The sequence below is a fragment of the Archocentrus centrarchus genome, unplaced genomic scaffold, assembly GCF_007364275.1.
Source record: "Archocentrus centrarchus isolate MPI-CPG fArcCen1 unplaced genomic scaffold, fArcCen1 scaffold_33_ctg1, whole genome shotgun sequence".
Taxonomy (NCBI): Eukaryota; Metazoa; Chordata; class Actinopteri; order Cichliformes; family Cichlidae; genus Archocentrus; species Archocentrus centrarchus.
In genome coordinates this window covers 3,593,759-3,618,185 of record NW_022060261.1, presented here as the reverse complement: position 1 = coordinate 3,618,185, position 24,427 = coordinate 3,593,759, and the positions used below count along the sequence as shown (strand labels likewise).

The 24,427-nt window shown below is 47.9% G+C and overlaps 1 protein-coding gene across 1 annotated transcript in view; it reads left to right on the top strand.

The window, feature by feature from the left end:
• Positions 1-24,427, top strand: part of LOC115776563 (uncharacterized) — a 39,661-nt gene that overhangs the window by 11,339 nt on the left and 3,895 nt on the right. Inside the window, exons 5-6 of the mRNA XM_030724285.1 lie at positions 1,878-2,198; positions 5,245-5,577. Coding sequence (XP_030580145.1) covers positions 1,878-2,198; positions 5,245-5,577 — 654 coding nt within the window. The remainder of the gene's footprint in view (positions 1-1,877; positions 2,199-5,244; positions 5,578-24,427) is intronic.

The window sequence follows — 24,427 nt, the reverse complement described above, 5'->3', positions numbered from 1 at the left end:
TTTTACTCAATGAATAAAGGACAAATGTTTAAAATTAAACTCCAGCAAGTTAATTAATAAACAGTGGAACAAACAAATAATAAACAATTACATTAGACAGAGAGCAACAGATCAGAAAGTGCTGACTAACTTCTCTGTCTCAGTCCCTTAACTTGGAAGTTCAGTACATACAATTAAAGTATCACCAATGTCACCATGTTCTGTTATTAATCTGGACAAGATTGCTCTGTATTGATTAAATTGAAACATCAGGAGAGAAGATGTGCTTTAGGACTCCACAGCTGATGAGAGGAATCTGGGTCATGAAAAACCAGCTTGAATAAGACTGAGTGACGAAGACCAACTCATAGTGCCTAGAATTTGTTCATGTTTAGATAAGTGGCTGTTATGGTTGTTATGTTATGGTTAGACAGGAACATGGGCTCAGAGGGAGAGAGAGTGCACAGACAGAGGCCTGTCTCATCCTCTGAGTTCCCACATGCATGGGATTTTTCTGATTCCTTAATATATGAAATGTCTTAGTTAAACTGCAGGAATGTCTTAAAGACATTAAGGCCTGGATGACCTCTAATTTCCTGCTTCTAAATTCAGATCAAACTGAAGTTCTTGTTCTCGGCCCCACAAATCTTAGAAACATGGTGTCTAACCAGATACTTACTCTGGATGGCATTACTTTGGCCTCCAGTAACACTGTGAGAAATCCTGGAGTCATTTGTGACCAGGATATGTCCTTCAATGCACATATTAAACAAATATGTAGGACCGCTTTTTTGCATTTGTGCAATATTTCTAAAATTAGAAACATCCTTTCTCAGAGTGATGCTGAAAAGCTCATTCATGCATTTATTACTTCTAGGCTGGACTATTGTAATTCATTATTATCAGGCTGTCCTAAAAGCTCCCTGAAAAGCCTTCAGCTGATCCAAAATGCTGCAGCCAGAGTACTGACAGGGACTAGAAAGAGAGAGCAGATTTCTCCCATATTGGCTTCTCTTCATTGGCTCCCTGTTAAATCTAGAATAGAATTTAAAATCCTTTAATATCCTCAGTGTGTCTGTTCTTCTGCTCTTCATCCAGCATGTCTGCAGCTCTTTACAGGATGCTGTGGGTTTTATTTTTTACTCTGTGAACACACAATCTGACTGAGACTAGGGGAAAGGGAGGTCATGTGACCATCTGTCATGATCCTGGGCCTTATACTCAGCATTTTGCGTTTTCCTTCTTATGATATGGTGTTATGGTGTTTCTTAGTTTATTCATTTAGGTCTCTGTTGTATTGTGTTCCTTATTTGTTAGTTATTCATATTGTTCCTTTTTGTAATACCCCTGTGTTTGTTTTGTTCCTTTTCATGTCTCTGGTCTTCTGTGTGTTGTGGTGTTAATTCCTGTGTAGTGTCAAGTCTGTGTTTCTGTCTTCGTCTTGTTGTTTCCTGTTTTATTTTGTCAGTTCTTGTCCCTTGTGCTCTGTGTTTAGTTTTACTTCACTTCCTCGTTTGTATAATTAGTTTCACCTGTGCCCTCTCCTGTTGCCCATTGCCTAATTACATTGTTGCGTATTTATAGTCTCAGTGTTCCCATTGTCCTTTGATGGATTGTTGTTGTTGTTTTACGGCTGTGTCTGCTCTCTGGCTCCCTGTTTCCCTGATATTTCTAGTTTGGTCCCAGTTTAGGTTTATTTCATTTGTTTGTCTCATCTTTTGGTTCCTGTTGCCACTGCACCCCTACTTAAATAAATATTCACTTCTCATCACTCTTACCTGCCGTCTCCTGCGTCCTGCAATTGGGTCCTCTCCTCCATACACAGCCATACAGCCCGGTCACGCACCGTGACACCATCACAGCTGATGTCATCATATTGTGCTTTGTTTTCCTCTCAGGTTACAAGGTGGAGGTGGAGTCGGGGGTGGAGTCTGTCCAGCTGCCCTGTAAAACTATAGTTCACCTGCCCAAAGGCACTAAGGTAGAGTGGAAGGACAGAGACAGCAGGAAGGTCCACGTGTATCAGAGCAGCTCTGACCAGCCTGAAGAACAGCACGACTTTTACAGAGGACGAACAAAGATGGAGAGAAACCTGCTGAAACCTGGAGACCTCAGTCTGACCCTGAAACACCCCACAGACACACACACCTACACCTGCACCACCTACAACAAGAGGGGAGACATCCTGATGGAGAAACAAGTGCAGCTGACAGTCAGAGGTCAGTGCTGTAGATGCAGGTCAAAGGTCAGAGGTCATCCTGTTAGCATGTCTGATGTTTGTGGCTGTTTTTCTTTGATTTGGACCCAAATGTAAAAGCTTCAGCAGATGAACTGTAGGACCAACGTTCATGTGTCAGAGGTCATCTGAAAGGTCACATCTTCTAGTTCCTGAACATGTGTTTGTTAGCATGTGGCTAACACACAGGCTAAGCTAAGTCAGGTCCAATCTGAGTAAAAGCCTGTTCTCCTCATGTTTAGAACCAGTAAACAGAGAGCAGGGGCAGTCTGTCTGATACAGAAACATCATGATGTGGAGAGAAGCTCTGTCAGTCACAGTGAGTCAGTGTGAGGTCAAAGGTCACATATACCTCAGAGAGCCAAAAACCAGCTGACAAACAGAAAGTGTTAAATCTGATGCTGAGTTCAAATGAAGGACGTGGGGAGCAGATGGAGCTCTGTGAGGGCCATATACACTGGGTTAATGAGCTCAGTCTCAGGTCAGGGATCTGTAGGATAGAATACAGCAGCAGGTCCAACTCAGGATCAGACTCTGAGACTCTGCACAGGGGCATTTAAACCAGGTGGGCAGCAGAATTCCAGGTAGAGATGGAAGAAGAACTACTGGACACATTTACAGGGACACCATCATCCAGCAATAGATGTTCTTCAAGCTGAAAAGCAGAGACATGAAGAGCTTTGGGTGGACAGAGAGTCAGAAAGAGCTGAGCTTCAAAGAGCTCAGTTAGAGATGAGTCAGCCTGTGTTAGCAGCAGTACAGCCATGGATCCTTCCTGATGCTGCAGCAGCTCTGATCTGATTGGAGAACGAGGAGGAGAGGGCTTTAAACTCACACACAGTACAGGTGATCAGGGTCACAGTGATGGCCACATCTATACAGGTGCATCAAAGAATCAGCCAATCACAGTGGGACAGCATTCCTGGATCCAGAGTTGATCCATGAGGGTTCTCAGTACTCACAGGAGAAATGCTCTCAGTGCTCTCAGCTGCTCAGTGAACTGAAGACATGAGAGCATGAAGATGACTCAGGTTCATCTTTGGCCAGTTTACAGCTCAGGGACTCAGACAGGAGCAAAGTTCTAGTAATAACTCTAACTTTGGTCCAAACACAGTTACAGAGAGCTTCACAGTTTGAATCAAAGCCACGCATTAAAGATGAGCACAGAACATACAGACCTGGGATCAGCCATAAAGGCACACATTAATTCCCACATACACACAAACAGCTGTAAACTCTGCTTCTCCAGTTTCCTCCCACAGTCCAAAGACCTGCAGTTAGTGGGCTTTGGTTGGTTGGTTGGTGCCATTGGCTGTGAATGACAGGCTGGACCTGCCTGAAAGGGAGGAGGAGAAGAAGAACATGATGGAGTGATGGAGGTCCTTCAACTAGCTGAAGGAGCTGATGAGCAACAACTTTCTGAAGGCCTTAAAAACAAACTGCAGTTGTGATATTGGTCTGTAATTATGTGAACCAGTGGGTCTGAGGAGTGTTTTTAAGCAGAGGGAAGATGCTGGCTGTTTCAGAGCAGTCTGGACTGCAGCCTGATCAGAGGGACTGATTTCTAACAGAGAGAAGCCAGGAGGAGGTGACAGCTAGAACCTCTGATACTTCATATTGTTCAGCAGCATCGCTCCAATCTGGGAGCTGGATGAGCAGATTGTGGGGCTGATTTAGCTTCCCCAGAACAAAGACGATGCTTCTGATCAGCATCAGTGATCTTGAGGAAGAAAACTGCTGAGACAGCTTTGGAGGAGCCTCTGAGAAGATGTGCAGCTCTTTCTGCTTGTTGGTGAAATCGTGGCAGGCGCATGAAGTCTCTGAATCTGTAGGTTCTTGAGATAATCAGGAGGTTTTCTCCATACGATCCAGCTTCCCTTTCCTCAGGCAGTGGAGCAGGTGATGTTCAGAGTGTGGACTGTGTCTCCTGATAGGTCAGAGCTGGATGCTCCTCTGAATGCTCGTCTTGTGTGCAAACAGAGCAGCATCAGCAGGTACAGGAGTCTGTGAGAGTGTCCATGGTAACAGCTTCCTCCTCCTGCCAGCATGTGTGATGTAGAGGAGTCAGAGTGCAGCGTGAAGAAGGTCTGAATCGCTCCTTCAGCACGTTAGCAAAGAAAGCCTCCATGATGGAGAGGAGACATCAGCTCCTGCCACGGCCGCTTTCATCAAACAGGAAGTTGAACAGGTGGAGGCTCAGCAGCACTTTCACATTAACATCTGTGAGAAATCACTTGGTTGGCTGAATGTCCAAAGTTGAAGCAGCTGTGTTTCTGATCCACCACCTTCATGTTTCCTTCATATTCGAACCCCCCTGTAGATACTGACAGGTAACCATGTCACACAGAGCTCAGCCTTTGAATCCAGCTGTGAGTTTGGATTTCACATTGAATCTACTGTTTCAAATCCAGCTGTGGACCCTGTCTTTGTGAGCTCATAAACAGCAGTTTGTTTAGACCTGCTGCTCCTCACAGGACAGCCACTACAAACATCTGATTGGATAGAATATGATGCATTACTGCACATTCAACACAATAGAAACATGTGCAGCAGTAATATTGCTCCATATCACACTGATGCCAACATGTTTGTGCACAATAACTACTTTGACTTTGGATCCTTTCTCTACAGTTTGGCAGTACTGCAGTTTGTGTGCAGTCAGGTGTTTTCATAGTGTTTTCTTGCTGCTTTGACTAAAGGAACGCTTCTATCAGATTGTTCCAAATGTTCTCACATTGAGCTGTGTGATGAAGTGAGTGTGACACAAACACTCAGACTGTGTTTCTCTGCTTCATCAAGTCCAATCTGCTCCTCACAGACTCAATAAAGTCCTGTCCCACTAACAGCAGCTCCAACAGTCTGTTCACTGCTTTCTTCCTGTCAGTCTTCATCTTTCTGCTGCGTCTCCTCTTCACACTGACCACTTTCTATCTAACAGTGAGCTCCCAGTGAAGCAGCAACATTCAACCTGTTAGAGGCAACACAAATGTCTCCATCCAAGCTCATGTTGTGCTTTGTTGTCCTCTCAGTCCCCCAGGTGGAGGTGGAGGACGGGGTGGAGTCTGTCCAGCTGCCCTTCACAACCACACTTCACCTGCCTCAAGACGCTAAAGTGGAGTGTGTGGATGATTACATCTACAACAGAAAGGTCCACATGTATCAGAGTGGCTCTGACCAGCTTGAAGAACAGCACCAGGTTTACAGACACCGAACGAAGATGAATGAAGACCTGCTGAAAACTGGAGACCTCAGTCTGACCCTGAGACTCCCCACAGATACAGACAACAAGACCTACACCTGCACCGTCTACAGCAGGGAGGGAAACATCCTGCTGAGGAAACAGGTGAAGCTGAGAGTCAGAGGTGAGTGCTGTAGATGCAGGTCAAAGGTCAGAGGTCATGTTTGTTCTCTCAAAGCTTTTAGTTTGAATCTATTTTCAGTTCCTTCAAATAATCTAAATTCTTTGATGTTTTTCTCTCCAAGCCAAAAATGTGGGCGGAGCAACTGTGCGTTTAAATGAACTAAGAAGACGATTAAAAATGAGTTTCAATGATCATCAATTCCAAATCAAATCCTCTGCAGGATTTTAGTTTGGATCAAATCAATAGTTTTGCTCGTTGAGTCCAAATCAATCTAAATGTAGAAACACCAAGAGTTTGAAAGCTGCTCAGATCATTCAAACACTTTGATCCACTCATTTGGATGGTGTCAAAGGTCAGGGTGGAGCAGCCATCAATCTGAGGCTTTTATTGTGAAGGCCAACAGGAATGAGAGTGAAAATACTGTTTGCTGATCCAGAGGAGCCCATGGGGTCTTTGTGGCTGGATGCAAAGGTTTGTAGGTGTCCTTCTAAAGAGAAGCAGCTTGAAGCTCCAGAGGAGCTGTCTGCAGAAGAAGACAGGGGAAAGAGGAAGAAGCTGAGGCTGCTGGAGGAAAGACAGGAAAAGGAAATGAGCTTTATTTGCTCCTCACACTCACATATTCCCACTTTACACTGCACGAAAAGAAGCATATTCGTCCCCGTATACTGATGCGGGCGCACCTAGTTATCGTCAGCTTTCGTCAGCATACGGGGATGCGCATATTCGTTCGCCTGAGACGGATATGGTCGTTTATGTACCACTAGAATCAGCGGGGGGTAAAGGTACGGGGGGAGCCGGCAGGCGCGAGGTGTTAACGACTCCACTTTACATATGAATAGCAGCGCCTCAAGCCAAAGCAGCGGCAAGAGACCCACGTGGCTTCTCAGTCATTGGATGATAAAAATGACATCACAATTCAGTATTCACATGTGATTGGTTGGTAGATCTGTCCCCCCGTTGGCCTTTATAAAGACAGGCCTGGGTAAGCCCCTCCCTAATAAATAATAACCCAGTAATAAAAATTATTTTTAATTATTATTTCTGTGATATACCTTGTATGTTATGTTGTATTCATGCCATGCTAATAACCTCAACTAAAAGGAATTCAATTAAGAGAAACAAATTGTGAGGCACAAGTTTGAATATTTTTTTTTCTTTTATTTATAAAGCAATATGCACACACACACACACACACACACACACACACACACACACACACATCATATAATCTATATATATAAAGAAAAAAAAAAAATTATGACATATAATGCTTTGCTACTTCTGGGCCATGTGGTGGTGGCTTTCTCTCAGAGCATGGTCCAGCATACAAACACTTATGGTGCACAGTGTTGTATTTAGGGTGAGCTTCTAGTCTGTCTTGCAGTTTGGCTCAGAGGTCACTGAGCTCCTGGCTGGGGAAGCTTGGGGGTCTTAATCCAGCCCGACACGCCCTCTGAGACGCCATCCTCCTCATCCAACATGAGGTCAGTGGTGACACCGTCCCAGAAGGCAACCTCCTTCACTGCCAGGACACTCGTCCTCGCCTCCAGCAGCTGTTGACACAGAGCACACATTAAGTCATTATGAAACTAAATGAAATATTGTGAAAAATCAGGAAACTACACTGAAAGTTTGAGTCTCTTGACTTTGAATGTACACATAGCAGATAAGACCCTGAATGCAAAAAAAAAAATTAATCAGCCCATCTTTGTCACCAAAAACAATGGTTATGTGACAAAGTACCAACTCCTGCATCCTGTGAATAAAAGACAAATGAACAAGTACTTTGAAAAAATGTAACATTGATAAAAGTACTTCAGTGATTCTGGTCATTAACTCTTGAGGCACCTTTAAACTGATTATACACTTTTAATCTTAAGGTCCCAAATGTTACAGCTGCTGAAACTATAAACATTCAATGTTAATTATTTTCACCTGCACTGCATCACCTTTTTATTAAAAAGGTGATGCAGTGCAGTGGTGGGCCGTCAGGGCCTGCAAGGCCTTCTCTGCTGGCCTAAAAAATATCTGAATTACAGACTGATGTTAAATATATCCTGTCCATCAATACTTGTTAAATTATTCGAAATGGTTTGTACGGTTCCTTTCACAGCTTTTCCTGTGGTCTCGCTGTTTCCAGACGTGTATTTTCATATTAAAGCATTTAACCAATCACATTTCAGCCATCATTTGTTGCCAGGGTCAAAGAAATCTGCCTGGAGGCCTTCATAATCAGTTCTGCGGGCCCTGTAGTACAAAAATAAGTGTCGATCAAACAGTTTGATCAACCAATCAGATTATGAGTTGGCAACACCGAGGCCCTCTAGCAGGCGTACGGTAACGGCAGCATATTCATACACTTTGATTGGATAGTCTGTGTACTAGCCAGACCTAGCAAACTGCATCTGTAGCCAGCTGCACAAGCTGTTTTGTCAACCCACAATGGCTGAAGGAGAAGAAATGGATTTGGTTGCAGATTTATTGCCAAAGCTAAGACGGACTTTTCAAGAAGAGCTGGACATCATTAAGAAAGGTCGGGCAACTCCGAAGCTAGCAAGCCTGTCACAACCGGGAAAAGGATGTGTCCACCACTTTCAGTCCACTAATTACGAGCGGTACCACTGGCTCACAGGCCCCGAGGAACACTGCAAATTGTATTGCTGGGAGCCACACTGGGTTTGTAAATTTGACTTGCCTAACAAGGCAGCAACGAGACACCAAAGCACTGCCGGACACTTACAAGCAAAACATTCGGGGACACCAGAGCGGATCAGCTGAGCGAGCAAGTGCGCAGGGAAGCGGAGCTCCACGACGTAAAGGTGAAGAATAATAGGGAAACCTTACAGAGACTGTTAGATTGGCTTTTTTGGGGGGGGGGGGGGGGCAAGCAGGAACTTTCATTTCGGGGTCACGATGACTAAAATGTTTCTCTCTTAATAATAATTTTAGGAGGTTGTTATCAATGCATTTTTATATGTGTCGCAGCTGTAGCGGCAGTAAAAGCAGACTTGTGCACCTTGGGTTTGTTTCTTCGGTAAATGCTTTTATTCTGGCTACATGAGCTCTCAATCTGTGATGCAACAGCTCTTTCTACTGCATTTCTGCATAAAAAGATGTTTTTATTGCCATAAAATAGTTATTGAGGGTGGAGTGATTCAGGCGGATCACTACTGAAGGCCTAGGTCTGAAATGCACGGCCGCCACTGCTTTTTATAGACATTTTGGGTTGTTCAAAAGAAGCCAGATTTTATATAAAGTTAAAAAAAACAATAATATTTTCCAAAAATAAACCTGCATTTCCAAGCTAACTACACAAATACAGCAGACCAACAAAACAATCCAATACGTCTTACCGGCTTCCTTCTTGCACGACACCGGGCAGAGTTTTAATGGCTGTCGCCTTTTCCGGACCGTGAGGCTGACTGTAGCGGAAGCTGCGGCGAACCGTCTGTAGGTTTAAAAAGAAGTTGGAAAACTCTTTTGTACATTGTAAATAAACACAGTGTAAACACAGTGCATACATAAACAATATTCAGGCAAAAAAGATACTTACAATTATATCACTGTCCACGCATTAGAAACCCACTCGCGTTGCGAGGCGAACAGTCTGTGGAAAAAAACGTGAAAATAAATAAGAGTAAAAACATTTTAAGTTCTTCTCTCCTCCACACATTGAATACTGCTGCTTTTGTTTCTGATTCTTACCTCTGCAGAGGATCATTATTGGATTCAGAGTTGTGCAGGCCGCGAACTGCTTCCTGTAAGATGAAATAAAAATAAGAAACCAATGTGTGTATGTGTGCGTACGTGCGTGTGTGTGTGTGTGCGATATTTGTTGTCCTTTGTATGCATGTGGGGTGTGTGTTGTGTCCTGTTCGCAGTGGGGGCAGTGGGTGCCGGCCTGGAGTACGGTGGCGTCCTGGGGGTGCGGTCACTTCAGGCCCTGGACCTGCCTTCCCTGGGCTGCGGGGGGGTGTAGGGAACTGGGGTGCCTAGTGAGCCAGTAGCTAGCTGGCTCTCTTCCTCCGGGGGGTAGTCCTCTGCCTCCCGGTCATATTTATCCTGGCCCCTCCCCTCCTCCCACTCAGTTTAACATCACATTATGCACACATAGGTTCTCGGGGGAGGGGGGCTCGTGCTGCAGTGAGTAGGGCCATCACCTCGGCTCTGCTCGCTGTGCTGCGTGATGTCCCACTCCTCCTTTTTTAATTGCATTATACAGCTCACAACACATCATAGTACATATAGGGCCTTGGGGGGCAGGTGTGTCACACAGTGGTTAGTGGGTGGCACTGCTGAGGTGGCCCCACTTGTCTGTTCACTGCTGCCTGCACCTCAATTTTATTTACATTTTAGACATTGAGGGCCTTGGGGGGACAGTGTGGAGAGGCGCTGTTATTCAGTGCTCATATTACATCTGTCCCTCCAATTTTAAAAGCACTGTAGTTTTCACACAGCCATACACATTCTTCTCAGTACATACACTCACATCAACCCCCCAACACGCTGAGTGGGAGGAGGGGGCGGGCGGGCCTTCTCACACCCCAGTTCCATGCACCCCGCCTGGGATGGGGACTGGCTCATTGTTCGGGGCTGGGTTGGCTGCTTCCCTGGGTTGCCGCTGGCTTGGTGCTGGTACCCGCTCTCCCACATTAGGTGTCCATGTATGTTACATGTGCGTATGCATGAGTGTGTGACTGGTGCATGCGAATGTGCGTGCGTGTGTATGTGTGTGTGTGTACATGAGGGAACGACTGGTACGTGTGTGTGTGTGTATGTGAGGGTGAGTGTGTATGCATGAGTGTGTGACTGGTGCATGCGAATGTGCGTGCGTGTGTATGTGCGTGTGTGTACATGAGGGAACGACTGGTACGTGTGTGTGTGTGTGTACGTGTGTGCTTGTGAGAGTGTGTGTGTGTGGACAGCTGGGCCTGGGTTGGTGGCTTGCCAAGCCTTGGCACCTGTGGGACACGGAGGGTGGGAGTTACCCCTCCCTACCGCTCCACGCTGCTCCCCACTGGTCGTCACTGCCGCCCCTGGGGTGTGGGTGCCCGTGGGTCCCGGGATGTGTGGCCGGATGTCTCGGCATGGTTTTTGGCCTGCTCCCTTGGCGGCCGTGGCCTGGGGGTGGCTTGGGCCTCTTTGGCGCGTGGGGGGGCTCTGCCGGGTGTCGGGCTGCTCTCGGGCGCTTGGGGCCTCGGGGGCCGCATGCCTGGCTCGTGCTGGGGGTGCCGGCCTGCCGGGGGGGGTGGGCTGCCCGTCGCCTCTGGCTCTCTGGACTCTAGCCCCTGGATTGTGGGGGTTCCGTCTGTAGCCTCCCTCCTTCCTCTTCTGGGGAGTGTACGCGGTTGCCATCGGGATGTGTGGCCCCAAGTCTTCTGAGCTCCTGTGCTGTGGATGGCCTGGGTCCCCTGGGTCCTTCCCTATCTACCTCTGGATCGCGGGGGGCATGGTTGCAGTTTCTCGCCCTCATTATCGAATACATTGCATGACAAAGGCGCATACACACACATTACTACAAACAATAAACTTGTGTGTGTGTGTGTGTGTATATGTAGGTGCATATGGGTGTGTGTATGGATGTCTGTGTGTGTGTGTGTGTGTGAGTATATCAACCCCTTTTATTTTTTTATTTTTTTCTATCTCCTTTCTTCCTTTTCTCTCCCCCCCCCCCCCCTTTTCTCCCCCCCACCTCTTGTTCTTGCCCCTTCCTTGTTGCCTGTCAGACTTGGCATGAATAACTAAATAAAAAGATAAATAAATAAAAATAAAATTGCAAACATTAACAAGAAGAGCCTATAGGAAACATATAGAGCTGTTCTTGTCAAAGCAAATATGTTTGGTACATCAGTGCATTCGGATCATCATTCCGATTGTGAAAGATGCCAGACATGACAGGCTAAAAAAAAAATAAATAAATAAAATAAAAATAAGAAACCAAATCACAATACGTCTGTCAGCTTACTGTGACCATTCCTCCACTCTTAGTATTTTTGTTTTAGAAATGACCAAGTCTTACCGCAGTTTTCGGATCGTGCTGCCGTCTTTTCCTCGAGTCCTTCTGTAGGTGAGGCTTTGTTAGAGTCCAAAGCATCGAGTCTCTACACAATAGACGCCATGTTGTCTTTCAGTCGCGCTCGTACAAACTTGAGTAACTGAGTCGATAACCCACTCACTGCAGCCAGCAGTGTCTTCTCGTCTGCAGCGGGGCTGGTTGAGGCTGGCCGGTAGAGAGGCCCGCTTTCACCGGGAGCTTCTGGGGTGTTGAAATATAGACGACGTCCTCCATTGTCGTACCGGGAAAGCAGCATAGACAAAAACCGCCATTCAGTTTGAACGGAAGAGAAGGAAGGCACTGATTGGTCCTACAGACCTTCAGCGTGATCCCGCACGTGATCTGTATTGTCCAATCACAGGCGAGGAAGTTGCCACACGGAAATTAAATTCATTTCATTTCAAGTGAATTCAATTTTATTTATATAGCAGCAAATCACAACAAACAGTCGCCTCAAGGTGCTTTGTATTGTGGGCAAAGACCCTAAAATAATACAAAGAAAACCCAACAGTCAAAATGACCCCTATGAGCTGGAAGATGTGTTGTTCACACATCCACTGTCTGTTTAAGCAGGACAACTGAGAAGGTGAATGTTGCATTAAAATTTTCCTTATTTTTTTTTTATTTACCTTTTTACATTTACATTTTTCTCATGAAGGTTTTGCTGATATCTCTTATGTACATCCATGTATAGCAAAATAAAAGTTTATACATTTTCGTAATCCATCTGCCTTGGTAGTCTTTAATGTCATTAATGCATGTGAACATTCACTGAACGTTTATAGCAGCGTTCATGGGATGTTGTCTGAATGTTCAATGCTAGCTGGGAAGCCACTGCACAGGAGAAGATGATGGTGTGACAGACTTTTAGTTACAGTGAATTAGACTGAAAACTGAGTTTGCTTTTCAATGAAAATAATGCTTGTAGTGTCACCAACATCAAGATATAGCCTTTGTTTATCTCCCTCAGTCCACTAAAGTTCAGGGTTCACAAAAAACTCCATGACAAAGGCTCACAGACAGAAGCTCACAGACAGAAGCTCACAGCCTTATTGGAAAAAGAGACAAAAGCTGAAAACTTCCAAAAATATATTTCCAACTAGATAATTCAAATTTATAAATTAGAATGATTTCTTGTGAGTTTAGGTGCCGTTTACACGAAGCCGTTTTCACTGGAAACGGTGTCGTTTTGATGCGTTTCAGCCTTTCGTTTACACGATGGCATTTCAGAAACGATCCGCGTTTACACGAGGACATGTGAAACGATGAAAACGATGTAGTTCCCATGCCAGGCCACAAGTTGGCGTTGGTTTTCTCTTTGCAGTTTGTTTACGCAAGACGCGCATGCGTGGAGTGACACAGTAGGTAGTGCGGCAAATTGTTCATTACTTACAAAACGGCCAATGTGAGAGGTTTTGTGTGGACAGATGATGAGGTTGGATCGCTGCTGCACACAACGCTGAATTACAAAACGGTAAAAACACAGGAAAAGCATAAGAAGCACTCGTGAATCCGCGAGTACTGTTTATCAGTTTGCGCGTGCGCGAAAAACTGGCCGTCGCAACCATAGTGCGCATGTGCGAGTCGAGCGTTTTCAAATCACCCCGGTTTCAAGTGTTTACACGAAAACGCAAGCCGGTGCGTTTCTGAAACGCTCCACTCTGGACCCCGTTTCTGAAACACATCGTTTTCACTCTGTTGTCGTGTAAACAGAAGGGCGAAACGCATCAAAACGACACCGTTGTCGTGTAAACGCAAGGCCGAAACGCATCAAAACGACACCGTTTCAAAATGAAAACGGTCTCGTGTAAACGGCACCTTAGTCTTGTTTGAATGTTTCGCTGTAGAAATAAAAATATGTTTGTTACAACTTGGGAGGGGTAGGCCACTGGTGAGTATTGGTGACCACTGGTGAGTACTTGATTTGCATTTGTATGACTCACAGAAACCTCCTTTACATATGAGAGCCTGCCCTAGACCTGAGGAGAGGGGGGAAGCTGAGGGAGCACTGACACAGAGAGTCCACGGCAGTTTCCCTACAGTTTACTGTTCTGGCCAAAGCCTCCTGCTGAGAGCCCTAAAACTCAAGGCGCGCGTCAGTATTACATACAAGAAACTGTCGAAAAACCCACTTTTCATGCAGTGTTAGAGCCAGGAAACAAACCGAGCTGTGGATTGATGTTTGTCTCCATGATTTGGGCCCTGGAATCATTTCTTCATCTCCCACTTTAAGACATATTAATGTGAGCCTCACATGTCCCAGAATGGATGGATTTCTATTTGTAGATTGATATTTGGAGGATTTTCTTTCTCTCTTTCTCTGTGTCACAGCTCTTTGTGAGATTGTAGCAGCTGTAATGTTTGTGTGCTTAAAGCCAGCAGACTGCACTGACACACACTCTAATGTTAGCTGCTGTGTGACTTTGTGTCTGCAAACATGTCTATTGGACACATTGTTGCCTTTATTATATGGCTGCAGAGAGGAGACAGGAAAGTGGGCAGAGAGTGAGGCTCAGTCACACACAGGAAGTGCTCTGGGCTCATTTGGGCCTTTATTATATGGCCCAATAATGACGCCGTCTCTGGATGGGACGGGATTATCGGGGAAACCGGGGCCGGGAAAAGACAGAGTGTGGGCCTCCTTTATTGTGAAAGTCCTCACCATGGTCACTGATGCTGAACACATGAGCTGGTCTGCAGCAGCTTCTGTTCAGAGTTTCAGCTTCCAATGGGCTCAAAGTGTCCCATTTTCAGCCATTCTTTTCCCCACCACATGCTTCCAGTGTGATATGGATCCTCTGCTGAAGGAATCTGCTTTCTATCCACAACCTGTTGATCCGTCTGTGACTGACAGCAGGAAGGAAGCCCTGCAGGTAGAGAGAAACTGTCTGAGTGGCAGTGTTGCTGCAGTTTACCTGCAGCTGCTGATCAACACAAAGTGTCAGTGTGTTTGTGTTTGGTCCTGATCTGCTGCCAAGTCTGTTTGACACTGCTGGATCTGCAGCTGATAGATCCCAGAGGAGAAAGCCATCAGTCTATTGATCCCACAATCTTCCATCAATAGAATTGATGTGACTGTGATCAGTGGAAACAGTGATTTCCACGTCTCCTTCATGGTGTGACAGTGTCAGAGCTCAATGCACTTGGAGACTTTCCTGTTTTTCTGGCTCCATTCAAAGTGTTGCAGCTCTAATGTCCAGCTGTCATATTAGAAATAGAAGCAGCTCTGATTTTAGTGCTCCAAGAAATCCATCAAGTTCTCAATTCACACATCAACACTTTTCTGCAGCGTTCCTCTCGCCCTTATTTGCAGCTCCACTCTTGTTTTTGCTGGAATCATTATTGATCTCCATGAGCTGTTTCTGCCTGAAGGAGGCGCCACTCCATCGCTTCATTCTGTGCACAACAAGAGTCACATGCACTGCACGGAAAGAGGCATATCCGTCCCCGTATACTGACACGGGCGCACCTAGGTGCCGTTTACACAAAGCCGTTTTCACTGGAAACGGTGTCGTTTTGATGCGTTTCAGCCTTTCGTTTACACGATGGCGTTTCAGAAACGATCCGCGTTTACACGAGGACATGTGAAACGATGAAAACGATGTAGTTCCCATGCCAGGCCACAAGTTGGCGTTGGTTTTCTCTTTGCAAAGTTTGTTTACGCAAGACGCGCATGCGTGGAGTGACACAGTAGGTAGTGCGGCAAATTGTTCATTACTTACAAAACGGCCAATGTGAGAGGTTTTGTGTGGACAGATGATGAGGTTGGATCACTGCTGCACACAACGCTGAATTACAAAACTGTAAAAACACAGGAAAAGCATAAGAAGCACTCGTGAATCCGCGAGTACTGTTTATCAGTTTGCGCGTGCGCGAAAAACTGGCCGTCGCAACCATAGTGCGCATGTGCGAGTCGAGCGTTTTCAAATCACCCCGGTTTCAAGTGTTTACACGAAAACGCAAGCCGGTGCGTTTCTGAAACGCTCCACTCTGGACCCCGTTTCTGAAACACATCGTTTTCACTCTGTTGTCGTGTAAACAGAAGGGCGAAACGCATCAAAACGACACCGTTGTCGTGTAAACGCAAGGCCGAAACGCATCAAAACGACACCGTTTCCAAATGAAAACGGTCTTGTGTAAACGGCACCCTAGTTATCGTCAGCTGTCGTCAGCATACGGGGATGCGCATATTCGTTCGCCTGAGACGGATATGGTCGTTTACGTACCACGAGAATCAGTGGGGGGTAAAGGTACGGGGGAAGCCGGCAGGCGGGAGGTGTTAACGACTCCACTTTACATATGAATAGCAGCGCTGCAAGCCGAAGCAGCGGCAAGAGACCCACGTGGCTTCTCAGTCATTGGATGAAAAAAATGACATCACAATTCAGTGTTCACATGTGATTGGTTGGTAGATCTGTCCCACCATTGGCCTTTATAAAGACAGGCCTGGGTAAGCCCCTCCCTAATAAATAATAACCCAGTAATAAAAATTATTTTTAATTATTATTTCTGTGATATACCTTGTATGTTATGTTGTATTCGTGCCATGCTAATAACCTCAACTAAAAGGAATTCAATTAAGAGAAACAAATTGTGAGGCACAAGTTTGAATATTTTTTTTTTTTGTTTTATTTATAAAGCAATATGAACATACACACACACACACACACACACACACACATCATATAATCTATATATATAAAGAAAACAAAAACATTATGACATATAATGCTTTGCTACTTCTGGGCCATGTGGTGGTGGCTTTCTCTCAGAGCATGGTCCAGCATACAAACACTTATGGTGCACGGCGTTGTATTTAGGGTGAGCTTCTAGTCTGTCTTGCAGTTTGGCTCAGAGGTCACTGAGCTCCTGGCTGGGGAAGCTTGGGGGTCTTAATCCAGCCCGACACGCCCTCTGAGACGCCATCCTCCTCATCCAACATGAGGTCAGTGGTGACACCGTCTCAGAAGGCAACCTCCTTCACTGCCAGGACACTCGCCCTCGCCTCCAGCAGCTGTTGACACAGAGCACACATTAAGTCATTATGAAACTATATGAAATATTGTGAAAAATCAGGAAACTACACTGAAAGTTTGAGTCTCTTGACTTTGAATGTACACATAGCAGATAAGACCCTGAATGCAAAAAACAAACAAAAAAAATTAATCAGCCCATCTTTGTCACCAAAAACAATGGTTATGTGACAAAGTACCAACTCCTGCATCCTGTGAATAAAAGACAAATGAACAAGTACTTTGAAAAAATGTAACATTGATAAAAGTACTTCAGTGATTTCAGTCATTAACCCTTGAGGCACCTTTAAACTGATTATACATTTTTATCTTTTAGGTCCAAATATGTTACAGCTGCTGAAACTATAAACATTCAATGTTAATTATTTTCACCTTCACTGCATCATCTTTTTATTAAAAAGGTGATGCAGTACAGTGGTGGGCCGTCAGGGCCTGCAAGGCCTTCTCTGCTGGCCTAAAAAATATCTGAATCATAGACTGATGTTAAATATATCCTGTCCATCAATACTTGTTAAATTATTCCAAATGGTTTGTACGGTTCCTTTCACAGCTTTTCCTGTGGTCTCGCTGTTTCCAGACGTGTATTTTCATATTAAAGCATTTAACCAATCACATTTCCGCCATCATTTGTGTCCAGGGTCAAAGAAATCTGCCTGGAGGCCTTCATAATCAGTTCTGCGGGCCCCGTAGCACAAAAATAAGTGTCGATCAAACAGTTTGATCAACCAATCAGATTATGAGTTGGCAACACTGAGGCCCTCTAGCAGGCGTACGGTAACGGCAGCATATTCATACACTTTGATTGGATAGTCAGTGTACTAGCCAGAGCTAGCAAACTGCATCTGTAGCCAGCTGCACAAGCAAAAATATGGTTGTGTTGATTTTATAGCTGTTTTGTCGACCCACAATGGCTGAAGGAGGAGAAATGGATTTGGTTGCAGATTTATTGCCAAAGCCAAGACGGACTTTTCAAGAAGAGCTGGACATCATTAAGAAAGGTCGGGCAACTCCGAAGCTAGCAAGCCTGTCACAACCGGGAAAAGGATGTGTCCACCACTTTCAGTCCACTAATTACGAGCGGTACCACTGGCTCACAGGCCCCGAGGAACACTGCAAATTGTATTGCTGGGAGTGCTTGTTGTTTGCCACTGATCGACATGGTGTTTGGAGCCACACTGGGTTTGTAAATTTGACTTGCCTAACCGAGGCAGCAACGAGACACCAAAGCACTGCCGGACACTTACAAGCAAAACATTCGGGGACACCAGAGCGGATCAGCTGAGCGAGCAGGTGCGCAGGGAAGCGGAGCTCCACGACGTAAAGGTGAAGAATAATAGGGAAATCTTAAAGAGACTGTTAGATTGGCTTTTTTGGGGGGGGGGGCAAGCAGGAACTTTCATTTCGGGGTCACGATGACTAAAATGTTTCTCTCTTAATAATAATTTTATGAGGTTGTTATCAATGCATTTTTATATGTGTCGCAGCTGTAGCGGCAGTAAAAGCAGACTTGTGCACCTTGGGTTTGTTTCTTGGGTAAATGCTTTTATTCTGGCTACATGAGCTTTCAATCTGCGATGCAACAGCTCTTTCTACTGCATTTCTGCATAAAAAGATGTTTTTATTGCCATAAAATAGTTATTGAGGGTGGAGTGATTCAGGCGGATCACTACTGAAGGCCTAGGTGTGAAATGCACGGCCGCCACTGCTTTTTATAGACATTTTGGGTTGTTCAGAAGAAGCCAGATTTTATATAAAGTAAAAAAAAACAATAAGTAATATTTTCCAGAAATAAACCTGCATTTCCAAACTAACTACACAAATACAGCAGACCAACAAAACAATCCAATACGTCTTACTGCTTCCTTCTTGCACGTCACCGGGCAGAGTTTTTAATGGCTGTCGCCTTTTCCGGACCGTGAGGCTGACTGTAGCGGAAGCTGCGGCGAACCGTCTGTAGGTTTAAAAAGAAGTTGGAAAACACTTTTGTACATTGTAAATAAACACAGTGTAAGACAAAAACAAAACAAAACCCCAGGGAGCAAAACCAAAAAAAAAAAAAAAAAAAATCACAAGGTCAGAACAAAAACAGCAGGGGCACAAGGCCGGGACAAAGTCCAAAAACAGGAACAAAACACGGGGATGAGAAACAAAAAATGACTGGATGAAACAAAAAGCGACGGCACAAGGCCGGAGAGCTCCAATGTCCAAAACAGGGGGTCAAAACAAGGAACAGTTCAGGAGCTATGACAAAAACAAAAACAAAAAGATGTTCCAAATGGGCCTTACACATTCAAACATATGCACCCACTGTACAAGCAATTCAGAGGAGAATTATCTACATGCTCTATGGTCTTGTGTACCTGTTCAGAGATTTTGGCAAAGGATATGTAAAGACCTATCCACATGGTTTAGCTGTCGCGTCCCAACTTCCCCCAGACTATGCATCTTAGGTGACATCAGTGAATTAGTGATGGAGTCAAATATGTCACACATAGTTCTCACCGCCTTGTGCATCGCTAAGAAAACTATCCTTATGAATTGGAAGTCAAAAAATAAACTATGTATTACTCAGTACAGAAATTTATTAATAGATTATGTTAGTTTAGAGAGAATGTCTGCTTCATCTAAAGTTCAATTGGAGGAATTTGACTCTCTTTGGTTCCACTGATCAGCTCCATTACTTAGTGGCGGTGGTTGGCTGTTGGTTCTGCCCCTGAGGTGCTTTGTAGGCGGTCGGGTGGGAGCTCTGGGGGCCTGTGTAGCTGGTAGCCTCCTGAGACTGGAGTCCTGGGGCGACCTTCTGGTGATCTCTGTGTGCCTGTTCTAGTTGATGGTGGTGGGGGCTTGGATGGTGCTGCCTTGCAGTCCTGGGGTGTGGTCCGGGGTGTTTGGGGTGATGGGTGCCGGCCCCCGGTCGGTTGGCTGGTCTTCCCTGGGTGGCTTGGGGGCTGGGCCCTGGGGCCTGGGGCCGTGCCGGCTCCCGGTGGGTCCCCCCTGGCGCTGTCCCGGGCACGCCACCGGGTGGGGTGGGTTGACCTAACCTGCGTTGGGACGTCCGGTCTGCGCTTTTGGGGCCCTGGGGTGCCTGCGCTGCCGGGGGGTGGGGTGGGGGTTGGGGACGGCGGTGGGGTGGTTGGTGGGGACGGGGCACCGTATTTCCAACTCAGGCCAGCATGTCCTGTCGCTTGTTTGTGTCTATTGTTGAGTGAATGGGCGTCTAGTGAGAGTGGGCTACCCTCTATGATGGGGGCGGTGGCACCAGTCTCAGGTGCTGCAGTGCTTTGGGATGCTGTCACCATGGCCCCGGGCTCACCCCTCCCTGCCCTGTGCTGGGGTGTGGGAGGTCGGGGTGCCTACTGAGCCAGTGGACTGCTGGCTCTCTTCTTCCAGGTTGGGTGGGTTTTTTTTTTTTTTTTTTCCCCACCTTCCTGGTCTTACCCCCCCCCCCCCCACCCACACACACACACACACACACACACACACACACACACACACACACACACACGTATGGGGCAGGCATGTTACACAGAGGTTGATGAGGGGCGGCCGCTGAGGTGGCCCCATTCAGATCTTCATTTCTGTCTGTCCCCAAATTTTATTTGCATTTTAGACATGGAGCGTTTTTGGGGGGGCAGTGTGGGCGAGCACTGACGTCCAGCAGTTGGTGCTTGTGGCACAACTGCCCCCTCAATTTTAACTGCACCCTATACAACTCATTCATTCACAACATAAACACATACACTTATAAGTTGGGCGGGGGGAGGGGGGGTGGGCCATCTCACCCCCCGATTTCTTATGCCTCGCCCGGGGTCGGGGTCGGGTGGTTCCTTGGGGACCGGGCTGGCGGCATCTTGGGGTCACTGTTGGCCCTGGGGTGGTTTCCGCTCCCATCTTCAGAGAGTGGGTAGCTATGGATGAATGTGTGTCTTTGTATTTGTCACAGTCTTCGTGAGTATGGGTGGGCGAATAAATATGGTGTATCTATGTTTATATGTGTGTGGGAGAGTGTGTTTGTGTATAAATGTGCACATGGGTGTGCTTGCCGGTGTGCGTGTGGTTGTATGTTTGGCTGGACCTGGGTCTGGGCCGGTGGCTTGCCTCCTGACCGCTCCTTGCTGGTTGCCTCTCCCCCCCTGCCCCCCTGGGGTGTGGGTACCTCCTGGTTCCTGGGTGGGGCCGGATGTTCTGATGTGGGTGGTGACCTGCTCCCCTGGGGGCTGCGGCGCGGGGCGGCGTTGGCTTCTTCGGCGTGGGGGGGGGCCCTGTGGGGGCTCGGGCGGCCCTTGGGTGCCGGGGGCCCTGGGGCCCTGCTGCCGGCCGTGCGGGGGGCTGGCCGCTGGGGGGGGGCTGGCTTCTCGTTGCCTCGAATGCTCTGGTGCCCTTGCTCCTTGGCTGCTGGGACTCCATCTGAGACCTCCGTCCTCCGTCTGCTGGGAGGGGTGTACGGTTGTCTTTGGAATGAGTGGCCGCGGGTCTTCGTAGGTCTTGATGGGCTGCTGGTGGCCTGGGCTTCCTGGGATTCTCTTTGCCTGCCTCTGGGTTCTGATGGGCGGGGCTGCGGCTTTCTGCCTTCATGGGTAAGTACATTTCATGACACAAACACATATACCCACATAATGACACAAAATGGTTGGTTTGTATAACTATTCTTCTTTTATTTTTATTTATTTATTTTTTCCCCACACAATCTTTAATTTTGCAGATATTGTCAATATCTTAAGTTTAACAAGTGGCTAACTATTTGGTTTACTTACTTGCACTCTTTCCTGTTTCTTTTTTCTATTTTCTCTCCTTTTTCCCCCCCCCCTTTCTTCTTCTTCCTCTTTCCCTTTCTCTTTTCTTTCTTTTCTCTTTTCTATTTCTTAAGCCTGTCATTTCTGGCACAATTTGATAAATAGCATGTTAAAAATAATTCAAATAAAATAAAGGATTACACAGTAACAAGAGGAGCCTATAGAGAACCTATAGAGCTCATCTTGAAATAGCAAATATGTTTGGCACAACAATGCATTCAGATCACAATTCTGTTTGCAAGATCTGCCAGACATGACAGGCAAAACAGAAAAAAAAAAAAAAAAAAAAAAAAAGAGCAACGGCCAGGGGGAACAAACAGTCCATAGTTCAGGGGGCCGCCCAGGCCAAGGGGCTAAAAAGCAGAGTCCAAGCCCGTAAGGCGGCCGACCGCAGTTCCAGCAGCGGAGACGAGGAGACGAGACCGGGGGCCGGCCGCGGCGACGAGGAGACGAGGCAGGGGGCCGGCCGCGATCCCAGCGGCGGCGACGAAGAGACGAGGCAGGAGGCCGGCCGCGATCCCAGCGGCGGCGACGAGACAGGACAGGAGGCCGGCCGCGATCCCAGCGGCGGCGACGAGACAGGACAGGAGGCCGGCCGCGATCCCAGCGGCGGCAACGAGGACGAAGGCGAGCAGGGGGCCGGCCGCGATCCCAGCGGCGGCGACGAGGACGAAGGCGAGCAGGGGGCCTGCCGCGCTCCCCGCGGCGGCGGCGACAACGACGAGGAGACAGGACTGGAGGTTGACTGTGCTCCCAGCGGCGGCAGCGACAACGACGAGGAGACAGGACTGGAGGCAGACCGCGCTCCCAGCGACGGCGGCGACAACGACGAGGAGACAGGACTGGAGGCAGACCGCGCTCCCAGCGGCGGCGGCGACAACGACGAGGAGACAGGACTGGAGGCAGACCGTGCTCCCAGCGGCGGCGGCGACAACGACGAGGAGACAGGACTGGAGGCAGACCGCGCTCCCAGCGGCGGCGGCGACAACGACGAGGAGACATGACTGGAGGCCGACCGCGCTCCCAATGGCGGCGACGAGGACGGAGGCGAGCAGGCTCAGGATACTTGAAAGGCTCCAAACACTGGAGCTAAGGGAGCTGGAGCTAAGGGAGCTGGAGCTAAGGGAGCTGGAGCTAAGGGAGCTGGAGCAGGGTGCGTAGAGGGAGCTAAGGGAACTGGAGCTAAGGGAGCTGGAGCTAAGGGAGCTGGAGCTAAGGGAGCTGGAGCAGGGTGCGCAGAGGGAGCTAAGGGAACTGGAGCTAAGGGAGCCAAGGGAGCTGGGTGAGCAGAGGGAGCCAAGGGAGCTGGGTGAGCAGAGGGAGCCAAGGGAGCTGGGTGAGCAGAGGGAGCCAAGGGAGCTGGGTGAGCAGAGGGAGCCAGGGGAGCTGGGTGAGCAGAGGGAGCCAAGGGAGCTGGAGGCTCTGAGGCGGCTGATGCAGAAGGAGCTGGAGGCTCTGAGGCGGCTGATGCAGAAGGAGCTGGAGGCTCTGAGGCGGCTGATGCAGAAGGAGCTGGAGGCTCTGAGGCGGCTGATGCAGAAGGAGCTGGAGGCTCTGAGGCGGCTGATGCAGAAGGAGCTGGAGGCTCTGAGGCGGCTGATGCAGAAGGAGCTGGAGGCTCTGAGGCGGCTGATGCAGAAGGAGCTGGAGGCTCTGAGGCGGCTGATGCAGAAGGAGCTGGAGGCTCTGAGGCGGCTGATGCAGAAGGAGCTGGAGGCTCTGAGGCGGCTGATGCAGAAGGAGCTGTAGGCTCTGAGGCGGCTGATGCAGAAGGAGCTGTAGGCTCTGAGGCGGCTGATGCAGAAGGAGCTGTAGGCTCTGAGGCGGCTGATGCAGAAGGAGCTGTAGGCTCTGAGGCGGGTGATGCAGAAGGAGCTGTAGACTCTGAGGCGGCTGATGCAGAAGAAGCTGTAGACTCTGAGGCGGCCGATGCAGAAGAAGCTGTAGACTCTGAGGCGGCCGATGCAGAAGCTGAAGCACTGACTGAAGCTGCTGGGGCTAAAGCAGAAGCGCCTGATGGGGTGCTTCTACTCTGAGAAGCAGGAACAGGTGCAGAATCAGGCCTGTCCTCGGCCGATCCCACCCACGAACCTAAAGCGGGTGCAGATGCGGGCCAGTCTTTGGCTGGTACTGCCCGTGGAACAAAAACAGGTGCAACATGCTTTACAGGAGTATCACTCACAGTCTTAGGCTTAACAGGCAGTTCAACTGCAGAGGGAATTAGAAAGCCAGGGAGGATCACTTCCATAATGAAAATCCTAATTAGCTCAGGTAAGTCATCTAAAAGTCCTGAATGAGTGGTTACCAGTCTCTGAATAATGTGCTTAATGGTGTCCTGACAGGCCTCATCGGGCAGCTCAATCCATTGTTCACAGAGCAAAATGACAGTGTCAGTATCCTGTTTGCGTCTTTCTGGTGTGTAACCAATCCCAGATGAGGTGTTATCAGTAAGAGCGGTATGTGTAGCACTCACAAATTGTCCGGTGATCTCACACACAAGGGCGGAGGCTGTGGTGACAGCCGTGGTCTGTGGCTGCACAGTGTTTCCAGGCTGAGGCTGTGCAGGAATTCCAGAGGCAGCAGCTGGTGGCTGCTTCTTTCACCGCCGTGAGCCGCGCTTCCGTCCGCCCGTATGAATTGGAAGCGTAACGGCGGCAGGCTCCTCTTCCCCATCCCACATCCGTGCCAGGAAAGCGGCGGGAGAAGAGTAGGCTGGTGGAGATTCGGCAGCAGTCGTGAACGGCAGCTGCTGTGGGGAAGCTTGGGCTGGAGGCGAAAACGAGATGCGGCGACGCCGAGGCTTATTCCTCCAGCCGGGTCCTCCCAGGGCCAGGCGAGTGCCGATGTACTGCGGCTCGCCTTTCGAAGCAAGCCGCGGCTCCCACATTGACACTCTCAGCCCGAATAACTCGCGGTCCGCGGGGTCCATACTGGGTTCAGGTCCTACTGTCACAGCTGTGTGCGGGCAA